The following is a 12560-nucleotide window of genomic DNA, read 5'->3' as shown; positions in this document are numbered from 1 at the left end:
GTTAACATTCCCAACAAGGCTGATTTCATCAAAATCTTAGGTGGAAGGAGCCCGCTCTTGGTTGGTGATTCATACATTCTCACTCTCTCTTTCTCTCACTCACTTCTTCCATTCAATGAGCACTTCTTGAATTCCTACTCTGTGCCATGTGTCCTGTGTGCTCGGGAAACATCAGTGAATACGACTGAGATCCCCACCCTCACAGGGTTCACATGAATAAACAACAAACATGTGAGTATCTTAGAAGCAGGTAAGTAATATGCTGAGGAAGAAAGAAAACAGAGCAAGGTAAAGAGGACCTGGAACGCCAAGAGGGTGAAGGGCATGGCAGCAGGCAAGGGCCTCACGGAGAAGTAAGAACTGGAGAAAGGCCTGCAGTGAGTGAGTGAGAGCTGGATAAAGAACTCTCTGGAAAGAGGAACAGCCTGAGAAGAGGCCCTGGGGCAGGAGGCTGCCTGGAGTGACAGAGGAGCCCCACAGAGGCCAGTATGGCTGCAGCAGAGAGTGGGAAGGCGACTGGTCAGAGAGGTGCGGTGGACAAGAGCACGGCCACAGTAAGACTTCCCTGGGTGAGGTCATCGGACCTACCTTGAAACTTAGTTTTTAAAAGATCACTCTGGCTACTCTGTTAGCATAGACAGGAGGAAGGGCAAGGATAGGATCTGGAAGACCTGATAGGATTAACCAAGGTAAGAAGGGATGAGGGCGGTGGCCACAGTTACAGCAGTAGGGGTACTGACTGATGACTCTTACTGTTACGCCCTCCCCATCCCAAGCCCCGTAGCCTGCTTTCCAAACCCTCCTGACTCGCCCCCAGGCTGCTCTTCACCTGGGCCAACCTGACATTAGCTCCCTCAGCCCAATCCGCCTCTAAATTTCTCAAATACCCAATCCTCTCCTTCCCATTCAGAGACAGAACTCTCTCTCCTTCCTGAACTCTTCCTGCAGAGACCCTTCATTCCATCCCCACAGGGCCTCCTAAAGAGCCTTGCTTCAAAACGCACCCCCAGAGCTTGCATCTTCAATCTCTTCCTCATTCCTGGACTTCTCTTCCTAGCTCATTCTCTCAGTCTTGATAAAACCTCCTGTTATTGCTCTGACTTACGATGATCCCTTCTCTCTGCTACCATTTAACGCTAACCTCTGTGCCCCATGCACTCGCTTCTTCAGCCCTCACAAGAAACGACCATCACAGGCAATGATGCCCTAGCTATCAACTCCGAGGACCATTCTCCCACGCCAGTAGCAGGAGCGCATGACGGTCTGCTCTTTTTGCCTGCCTTCTTCAAAACGCCTCTCACTCCCTTCCAGGGCCCCCCAGTTTCCTGGTCCTTTTCCCACTTTCTGTATCTGATTCCCACCCCCGCTTCCTCCTAGATGAAGGTGTTCCCCAAGACTCAGTCCCCTGGAGGGCACTCTCATGCTCTCAGTCCCTGTGGCCGCTGTCTCACATTTCTGCAGGTGAGCCCAGATTGATAACCCTGGCTTCTCTCTTAGGCTGGACTTCTGCATTTCCAACCACTTTAAGGGCTCAGCACCTGGACGCCCCACTATCTCAATGTTCCAAGAATAAATTCCCATGGGATTCAATTTGTCATGACAGTGGTCACATTCTCCTTCTTATTATTAATATTAATTTAATATCTTCTCTCCTAAGTTTTGAGCAATTCGAAAGCAGGAACCCTGTCTGAGCTCTTTGCACAAAGAGTATAACTCTAAACTATATGCTAAATAAACACACTCTTCAACTCAGCTGATCAGTGCTATCCAAAAAATAAGCTTTTCTTTTTAAGACATACTTGATGATAAAAAAAAAAAAAAATGACCTGTCACTGTTTTCTGTAAAAGGCAGAATTCTTGACCTGGAATTAAAATCCTCATCTCCTGAAGGTCTGGACAACGTCAATTTGGAAGCATTATTTATCTAGATTTTTCAGGTAGGTTCAATCCTAGACATGAACTAATAACCCAAAACCCACAATGTTCACAGAAACTGACATTGTTGGCCACTGAATGCAGACCGATAAAAATTTTGAGGAACTTTATCAAAAGAACACTTTCCAATAAAAAGCCCAAAACAAAGTATTGAGATTATTTTTTGGCAGCATATAATAAACAGCAAGGACAAAACACTGTGGAAAAAAAAAATTCTTTCTTTTCAAAAGGACAGATGGGAAATGAGATGAGGGACTTCCAGCCCCTTTGTAAGTAGTGGGGCCTGGTTTCCTTTTCAGGTCAGTGGTTTGTAGATCATTATCAGTCTCATGTAAGCAGAAGAGGAAAAGAAACAGAAGAAAAATAAAAATCAGGATGTTATTTAAAGGGAAATGGATTGACCACATTTTTCGATACAATGCTGAGAACACTCTAGGATTCTCCTGTATCTAAACTTTTCCAAAAGTGAAAATTTCTAGAGTTGCCAATTATTAATAATTTTCCCATCTTTTAAATTCTCTTGCTAAAGAGATTTGACATTGATGATACACCATGAAATGTCAATAGCAAGAACACCCGAGAGACACTCCTTGCCCTAACTTCTCACACAACTTCCAGGAAGACAACAATTTCACGTCTGTACAGCACAGAAAACCCGTAACATCCTGCTCTTTTTTCTACATTGTGGTATAATGTCCACAACATAAAACGTACATGTCAACCACTGTTAAGAGTACAATTCAGTAGCGTTAAGAATATCCTCATTACTGTACAGCTGTCACCACCATCCATGCATAGAACTCTTTTCATCTTGCAAAACTGAAATCTGTAGCCATTAAATAATTAACTCTCCATCCCCCCTCCTCCATCTCCTGGCAACCACCATTCCACTTTCTGTCTGGATAAATTTGACTATTCTAGGTATCTCATGCAAGTGGGATACAATATTTGTCCTTTTTTGACTCATTTCAATTAGCGCAGTGTCCTTTTTTGACTCATTTCAATTAGCGTAATGTCCTCCAAGTTCATCCATGTACAATATTTGTCCTTTTCTGACTCATTTCAATTAGCGTAATGTCCTCCAAGTTCATCCATGTTGCAGCATGTATCAGAACTTCCTTCCTTTTTAAGGCTGAATAATATTCCATTGTGCATATACACAATTTGTTTATCCATTTGCCCGTTGATGGACACTTGAGTTTTTTCTTCCTTTGGGCTATTGTGAATAATCCCATTAGGAACATGGATGTACAAGTATCTCTTTGAGTCTCTGCTTTCAATTCTTTTGGGTATATCCCCAGAAGTGGAATATGACATTCTCTCTTTATTTCTTTCATACAAACTCTATGCCTTGTTAGTTTATATCAGACACCAAAGTCTAATGTTTGTGAAATATAAATGGTATCCATAAATTGCCTCCCGACGTCCTTTTTTACTGTTTACTACCTTTTCCATATTCTATCACTTTATAAAATTGCACAAACATTAGTAAGCTGTGTAACAAGCCAGGATACAAGGAGCTCAAAAGCCAGCTATAGAGTCAGTGGATTGATGCCAGCAGTTAAGAATGTCACCACCAACAGTATCATCCAGTAAAAGGCTTCCACCTGAAGGAGGAGAACCTTGATTGGAAATCAACGGCCAGACTCACATGGAATTCTGTGTCTCTGACAGGAAAGGGAGGAGCCCTGGGCATTATTTACAGTTATGCTTAGATCTGTCATTTCTTAAGCAATAAGTCAACTTACCTTTCTTTTTTCTTTTTTTTTTGGCCTCACCACACAGCATGTGGGATCTCAGTTCCCCAACCAGGGATCGAACCCATGCCCCCTGCATTGGAAGTGCAGAGTCTTAACCACTGGACCACCAGGGAAGTCCCTCAACTTACCTTCCTTGATCTAAAACATTTTAATCTTAAAGGTTATCATCTCTGTCTAATTGCCTGTTAAAGTTTACCTATTATTTACCCACGGAAAAGTAAGTTCTCAGAGTTTTGCCAAGTAAACTTGAAGAGGCCACAAAACTTTAAGAACAATAAAGGTCCATTAGTCACCAGAAAGTGTGCTTCTTTTATGACTCTGTTTCGCTTCCATTTTATTTTTTTACTTTTATTTTTTTGCGGTACGCGGGCCTCTCACTGTTGTGGCCTCTCCCGCTGCGGAGCACAGGCTCCGGACGCGCAGGCTCAGCGGCCACGGCTCACGGGCCCAGCTGCTCCGCGGCATGTGGGATCTTCCCGGACTGGGGCACGAACCCGTGTCCCCTGCATCGGCAGGCGGACTCTCAACCACTGCGCCATCAGGGAAGCCCCCATTTTATTTTTATTTCAAAAATTACCTAATTTTCCACCAGACCAAATCATTGGCGCAGCAAAAAGTTTTACAATTCTAGTCACTGGCATTTCCACATGTGCTCACTGGTATTCATAGTCCCTTCATGAATCAAAGAAAACTAACTAATTAATGTTCATAATACCTTTACAGATTTTATATGAAGCCAGAAGCACCCAAGCCTGGCATCCAGTGTACAGAGGTCATGTGGATGTGGAGGTGGATGGGTGGGGAGGGAGGTGACAGAGGCACAAGCACAGCCCCGTCCTCAGGGCCACAGCACGGGTGGGGACACTTGAACACAAAAAGCGTGAGAAGCCATTACTGAAAAGCTCTAGACAACGCACTCAGGTATTCATGTAACAATGTAGACAGTAAGTATTAGAGGAACTAAGAGAATGGGGAAAAAATTACTGTGGATTTGAACAACTTCAAAAGACAGGGGATTTGAAGTGGCCTCAAAGGGTGAGAAGGTTCTAGAAGGATGGGAAAGAAGAGATGATATTGCCGGGAAGGAGAACCATAAAGCCAGGGTAGAGACAGAACAGAACGACCCCAAAGCGCCAGGGTCTGATTCTGAAAAAAAAAGCAAGCGTAGTCTATATGAGCCACGGTATTCCTACCCCAATCTTGGCAGATAAAACTTCACTTCATAAATATTCTGACAGCTGAGAACTGTCCTTTTGCCTTTTTAAAATTCACATTGACTCTGTCTCTCGGGTTTTTTTCTTTTAAACCCTCTTCTCCCACCTTAGACGAGTACACCCAACAACAAACCTTATCTCCATAAGGCTCATTTTCAGAGAACTCAGACGTTCTTAGGGGCTGACCAATACCAACATGGGTCTACTTGCGACCTGTACAAATGTTATCATCACTATGCACACCTATAGTTTAGTAAATTGTCATTTTGAATATAGTTGACAGGACTTCACACCAAATTCTATTATCCTAACAGGTAACTAATATTGTTTAACTAGTAAATATAGTATTGCAAATCAACCCCACTATGCATTTTGCTCACTATCTGACCCACTTCCTAACCAACTTGCTACCATTTTTCCATACGAAGTAAAATACTTTCCCCTGATCTAATCTGTTCCCTCTGCCTCTAATAATACAATAATAATTCTGCTCCCATTCTGCCTAAAAATGCAGGGACAGACAGAAGGAATCTGTGACATCACTAAGACATTTGGCTCATTCCACTAACTAGACAGTTATTAAAATCATCAAACAATTTAGCAAGAAAGCATATAACCTTACTGGATTAGAATACAGGAGTCTCCTAGAAAAAAAAAACTATCCAAACTTCACTGTGCCCCATCACAATTACTGTGATGGGGATGAAAGCTGAAATTCAAGCTCCTTAATCTTTGAAAAAACTTCCCCCAAGCAGAACTTAACACTGTTCATTCAATCTTGGCCAGCAGAATGTCAGTGAGTTCTCTGCCGTTCCTAGAATATTTGTGTCTGGTATCCCCAGAGAAGTTGTTATAGGCAAAAGGGACAAAGGAGTTTTTCTCAAAGTTTCAATCATCTGTTTCTACAAATGCTTAAACATCCAGGTTCCTTGTCTGTGAGATAAAAGATGAAATTAAATTAAGTGTATATTATTTATGTGGTTTGTTTGCTTCTTAAGCAGTTTTATCTCAGGTTTGCAAATACAATTTTGCATTCCAGGCTGCAAAACTCGAAATAACTTTGTTACTCTAACTGATACCAAGAAGAATACATACTTCACGCTCAGAGAAACTTGAGGTTCAACCTTTAGCTTCCTCAGAGCACACGACAGGAAAAATACGTCAACATGGAGTATAATTTGTAATCATCTAATTTAACTTCTCATGCTAACAAAAGGCATCATTCTGAGGTTTCCATTTATTCATCCCTTAGCTAGGTAATCTACTCTTGTAATGAAGTTTTCAAGGCATCATATTTGGGGGGTGATCTGAAACCATTTATGAGCAGAACGTACTTTGGCAGCAGCATCCCACTAATAGTCAATTTCATTTCCATGGCATTCCTTATTTTTCAGGAAAGAACTGAAGAATAATCATTTTACCCACAGTTAGAAAAAGTGAACATTTGTGAAAATTCTCACCTTTGTTGTAAACTGGAAGCTTTTAAATTTGGTGGGAAAAAAAAAACTTCAAGGAATATAATTTAACAATTGTTATTAACATGGAAATTTCTAAAGACAATTTGGTACATAAAGAACTGTATATATAACAGGTTATGTTCTGGGGAGTGGGATTAAAAAGAAGGTGGTAGGGGAGGCTTTTAATGTCAAGCGTTTCAATAGTGCCTGTTTGTTTGTTACAAGTATGTACTAGTTTTTAAAATTAAACAACAAAGAATCAAGGAAGCTTTAAAAAAAAAAATAAGGCAGTTTAATTCACAAAAGACAGGTCTTGGATGGTAACAGCATCAGGTAGAGAAGAAGGAAGTGCCAAGAGTAAGTCCCAGGAGATCAAGGGCAATAACTGGAATCTCCAGTAGACAAAGATGACTCCAGGTTGCCAGGCATCTAACGGTACTGGGGTTCTATCACTCCTCAGTGGCTCAAAGCTCTTGTGGGTCACTCAGCCACAGGCCATAGTCTGAAAGGCTTCAAGCAACAATCTAGAGCAGCTCACAGCAGAAGCTGGGCTGAGTCCCCTGCTGGCAGCTACTGAGCTCCCAGGAACAGCACCTGTCACTGCATCAGTGAGGTAAATGTTAGGACATTCCTCGATGTCAGAACCCCCAAACCCTTCTCTATGAGCCCACACACAGTTCAGGGCCTCTCTCAAGGCAGTCTCCCAAAGTGACATTCTAAATGGATGCATGGCAAAATCCTCCACTGCTTCCGAGCAAATCCCATCCTTAAGACTCTAAGGCACTTGGCAAAACCCCTAAACACCTCTTCAAACAAATTTCCTAAGACATAGGAGACACTTGTGTCTACAGAATTAGCCCAGAGTATAGCACTTCTATTCAAGATAAAAGATACCCACTTGAAAAAATATTTGTGTCATATACGTATGCGTGTTTATGCATATGTGTACGCATGTATTTGCATGTACATACATACATATATGTATACATATGTAACATATATTCAGATCTGCGTGTGTACACACATACACCCACATATATACACATATATATGCAAATATAATTCCACACGGCTCTATTTACACACACTTAGAAGTTACCTACCTGAAAGTCATCATAAGGGAAGAGCAGCATCTCCCTTAAACAGTCGTTCAGGATCTGTGTCTTCTTCTGGACGATGACATTTTCATAGTCGAGTGGCTCAATCAGCTTTGGTTTGGCCTAGAATGTGAAAAGATAAGCAATTGGAACACTCTCATAAGATAAAAGTAACTTCTTAAGACTAAAGGACTTCATACATCCTACTCTACATGTTTTTGTACTTTCCAACTTTTCTACAATGAGAGTGTATCAGTTTTGCTATCAGGAAGAATCTGAAACAAGAGAAACAAGTTGTCTTCAAAGGAAAGAAAACACTTCATGGTCCTCATGCTTGTTTGGTTATTTAAACACAAAGGAGGCTATGGAGTCTGGTGGAACTTCCAGTCACGTCTTGGGTCACCCCTGGCTAGGTCAGTCCCCTTCTAAGCCTTAAGCTTTGCCAGAACTGCCCTGCTTGGAGGTCCAGCCATGGTCTGGCAATGAAGGCCACCAGCTCCAGCCGTGACCATCTCTTCTTGGCCCTAGGCTTAAAGCAATCCCCAGAGCTCACTATTTTATATAAAACTCTATGGAACTCATCTCTGAGTCTCAAAATATCCCTGTCTAACCTGAACTATCTATACACTTACATATATAACACCTAAACATAGAGAAATGTGAGCTGGACCAAAATCAGGCAAGCAAGGGAAAAAAGTACTTAAACCAGGGCTTGTGGGTGACCCCCAGGGGGTAGGGATGATCATCCCTGGAATGCACTAATCCAAAGAAAGAGGCAACGAGCAACTGGGAAAGAAAAGAGAGAATATGCCTTTTCTAGCTATTTCCAAACTTATTCTCAGTAAAAATCTCAGCTAGTTTTAGTCATTGCCACAGTGTTCAGTGATCACTTCCCACATGCAAGGCACTAACTGGGCTAAGTCAAGGATAAAGATATATATTCAACTAACTATAGCACAGTATGCCAAGTGCTTAAAAAGGCACACGTGCACGTGTGCGCGCGCGCACACACACACACTTATCAGAAGTAAATTCATTATATCAATAAATTCATTACTGCAAGATTATTTTTGAAACTATTAATAAAAAACATCTGATAACACAATTTCAACAAATGCTCTATATATTAAAATGACAATTCATATACAGATAATAAATTTAATAAAGACATCGGGTATGTGCCATCTAAATTAGGAATTGTAACTGAGACTTCTTTGTGTTCCCCAAATCTGTCTCTTTTCCTTCCAAATAGAACTGGACTACATTTCCCAGCCTCCCCATGGTTAGTGTGGTCATGTGACTGTCTTCTGGCCAACAGCGTGTCAGTGGAAGGGATGTGGTCGCTGCCAAGCCTGGCTCATAAAAGCCTCTGCTATAGACTGAATGCTTGTGCCTTGAAAACTCATATGTTGAAACCCAATCCTGAAAAATAATGGGATTAGGAAATGAGGCTTTGGGGAGGTGATCAGGTAATGAGGGTGAAATGAAGGACATTATTAGTGTCCTTATAAGAGAGACCTCCAAGAGCTCTCTCGTCCCTTCCACCATGCAAGCGCACAGCAAGAAGACAGCATCCATGAACCAGGAAGTGGACCCTCACCAAACACTGAATCTGCCAGTGCCTTGATCTTAGACTTTTCAGTCTCCAGAACTATGAGAAATAAATATCTGTTGTTTAAGCCCCACTCTATTGATATTACAGCTGCCCAAGCTAGCTGAGATGGCCTCTCTCCCCTGTTCTCTCCCTATTCCCCTCTGCCAGCAGCATGCACAGGATCCAGCAGTGGACTCAGGAGGCCTGAGGAAAGGGTGAAGCCCCAAGACGAAAGGAGTTTGGATCCTGAATCACCTTGCTGAAGGCTGTCTGCTTGAAACAGGCACTGAGATAGCCTGAGAACAAGAACTAAAGCATCTACTGTGTTATGCCAATGAGGTTCTCAAGTTTCTTAATGAAGCAGTCAGCTTGCTCTGCCTAATATAAGAATAAAATGTTCATATTTAACTTCAATTACTTGATTTAGGTAGACTCTACATGACGTCATGATATGCTGAGGAAAAAACACAGTGCTCAGACATGTGCACAATTATTATAATTGGGTAACAGTACATGTTTATGGACGGAGATTGAAAATATATATACACAATCAAAAAAATTAAAGCTATCTTGTGAAAGTGTAGGTAATTTCTTCCTCTAAAATATTTGTAATGTTAAAATGTTTTTACATTCAAAAGAGGCCAAATAAAAGATTTACACAAGTAATTATTTTTAAGTAAGAACTGACACAAAATAAAAGTATTCTCCAAAATATTTTAAGTCAACTTAAATCATTTCTTCCTTTATTTTATTTTGTTATGTTGTATATAGTAATCAATCTACAGGTGCTTGTTGGCAAAATGGATCAATGTCACAATCAGTAACATTTTCTTTAGGAACCAGGACTATATTCCTGATAAAATCCAAAAAGGCACAGAGCTTTCTACAGTGACAGAGCTCAGGATTCTGACAGCTAAACTTCCATTACAAGGAGGTCAGAAGGAGAAAGACTGCAGGATGGAACAGACACTGTGCTCCCCCCCTGCCCTGTATGTGTCCAGCACATGACTGCAGCCAGCGAAGCCCAGAGCAGGTGACCTAGTTTTGCAGCCCTGGGCACCTCCACAGGCACTAGCTGGCCCAAGGGAATCCTCAGCTGGGTACCTCCCCTTCCAGCCCCTCAGAACAGATCATCAGCTCCACTCCCTCCAGGCCACAGGGTAAGGTCAGACTGCTTTCTCAGAAAACTGCCGCAGTGTTAGCCCTGGTTAGCAGAGGGTGCTGCGGGGACACTGCTTAGAAAGGGGCTTTTCTCAGGCTCCAGTGTTCTGGAATTGTTCCTTGGTTTTTGGGTTTTTTGCTTTGTTCCTATAGCCCAGCAGCCACTGGGGGCTTTCCGGGAGAGACCCAGCGGCGCACACCCTCCTGAAGTTGCACAGGCACCCCAGCAGGTGGTTCCCAGCCTCTAGCCCGCAGATCCTCAGCAGACTGACTTCTCCACTGTCCAGAGACCAGGGCCACACTCCCTCCACCTAGGCCTGAATCTTAGCCTTGGGTGCAGGTTTGGGGGGTGGGGTGGGGCAGGCGGGGGTTGGGGGGCTCTTCCCAGTTTGTGCTTTCCTTGGGTCTCTGCTCCCTGGATAGACTAGGCTTGTATTCTTAGAGCAGGGGTTGGCAAATGTTTTCTGTGAAGAGTCGGAGAGCAAATATTTTGGCTAACTTACAGTTTCTGTCATAACTAGTAAACTCTGCTGTTGCAGAGCAAAAGGAGCCACAGTCAACAAATGGGCACAGCAGTGTTACAATCAAACTCTATTTACAAAAACAGGCAACCCAGTAGTGTACGTCAACATCTCAATAAAACTGGCACGGCAGGGGGAGGGGCAGTACAACAGCCAGATTTGGCCCACGGGCCATAGTTTGCTGATCCATGCTTTAGAGTTACCCTTACTCCCTAGTAGTTGATCCCCTTTTACCAATTTAATAATTCTCTACATTAATTTTCCATGTTCAATCAACTGATGTGTTTTCTGCGTCTGGACTGATACAGACAATGTTTACAGCTTCTTAAGTGCATTTAATGACACTTCTCACCATTTGACTGAACTTGGATTTCTTAAATGTTTAGTAAATGAAAACAACTAACATATTCATAAATCAGTTTTGCTATTTAGCATACCAAATAACGCTTTTGTTAATTAGATGAACTACTGTTTTCCCCTGAAGGTATCTTGGCAGTATTTTATGTAACATTGTAGGTATTAGGATTACCTTGCTTTCGTGGGCCACTGTTAATTTTTGAGGTGTTTTCACACAGATGATCACACTTAATCCACTGTTAAATTAACTAGACAAGGAGGCCATCAGTCTGAGGTGGCAGTCTATGTAAGCAAACTGAAATGTAAGCCTGTAAATGCCTCAAGGTTAATGAAATCAAAACACTAAGGACAACCCAGCACAGCCAACTAGGCTTCACGCTAGTGCCAATCAATTATTCCTTTCTTTGCTTCTGCACTTTTCTTTATGTAAATCTCTCGCCAGCTCCTATCATCAGAGTGTTCCCAACCACTGGGAATTGGGTGTTGCCCAATTTGAATCGATTTTTGCTCAAATAAACTCTTGAAATGTTTAATATGCCTCAGTTTATCTTTTAACGCCACTAAAAGGTAGGCATGGAAACATCACTCCATTTGACTGAGGCTGGAAACTGAGGATCACAAATTGAGCTGATTGCCTGAGCGTCCCAAGTAGCCGGCAGACGGGACTAGAACCCAGTTTTCTATCAGTCAGAACCCTTCCTTCTCCAGGCTTCCTTGTTAAGGGTCTGTGCTCACCAATGCTCAACTATGGCACGTCTGTGGAGAGTTTATAAGCCAGCGTTTCTGTTAAAGACTGATGATGCATGTTAACCAGGAAAGCCCACAGAAGAATGGCATAAGGGAAATCTCAGGGAAGAATGAGAAATACAGGAAATCTCAGAGAAGAATAACACGTCTTCTCTGGTCTTCGGGACTCCAGGACTGGGAAGATTTGAAACTTGTGCAAATCCTTAAGTTGCTCAACGAAGTGACTCCTGGAGACCTGACTGGGCAGAGGTCTTCGGCAGCTGCAGGGAGCACGGTCCCCGACAGGACCGCTGACTCCAAGGAAAAGGGGCCAATGGAGAGCAACTCACCTGCTACCTAAGTTAAGAACAAGGCAAAAAGCTCTTGCTTCAAACACGAATAACTGGCACAATGTGGATTCTACATGTGGATTTTAGGAGGAAGAAAGAAAGAAACTATCCGAGGAGAAAGGCTGAGAAGGGAGACTGACTGGTGAAGACAGAAAAGAAAAGAGACAAGAAGGAGATGGGGGAGAGAAAGAGACAAAAGTAACAGACACCTAGGCGTGGCGGAGGTAGAAGATGCAGGGATGGAGGAAACATAAGGGCAAGATAAAGAAGACAGAAAGAAATGACAGAAGAGAGGGGCTTGGGAGGCTTGAGGCGGACCTATCTACCAAACTGTGGGTCAAGAGCACAATCGCCTATTTTCCACTCTTTCTTTAAACTGATGATTCAC

General features: G+C 42.5%; 1 protein-coding gene across 33 annotated transcripts in view; it reads right to left on the bottom strand.

The window, feature by feature from the left end:
* The window catches only part of DOCK9 (dedicator of cytokinesis 9), a 282686-nt gene that overhangs the window by 144054 nt on the left and 126072 nt on the right, over nt 1-12560 (bottom strand). For all 33 annotated transcript variants that reach the window (XR_010936755.1, XR_010936756.1, XM_067712884.1 and 30 more), the window contains exon 2: nt 7470-7586. Coding sequence is in view for 31 of the 33 variants with exons in the window: in XM_067712884.1 (XP_067568985.1) it covers nt 7470-7586 (117 nt within the window). In the remaining 2 variants the exon portion in view is untranslated. The remainder of the gene's footprint in view (nt 1-7469; nt 7587-12560) is intronic.

Source organism: Pseudorca crassidens, chromosome 18, assembly GCF_039906515.1.
Source record: "Pseudorca crassidens isolate mPseCra1 chromosome 18, mPseCra1.hap1, whole genome shotgun sequence".
NCBI lineage: Eukaryota > Metazoa > Chordata > Mammalia > Artiodactyla > Delphinidae > Pseudorca > Pseudorca crassidens.
The sequence above is the reverse complement of the archived record's forward strand: the minus strand, read 5'-3'. Positions and strand labels throughout refer to the sequence as shown.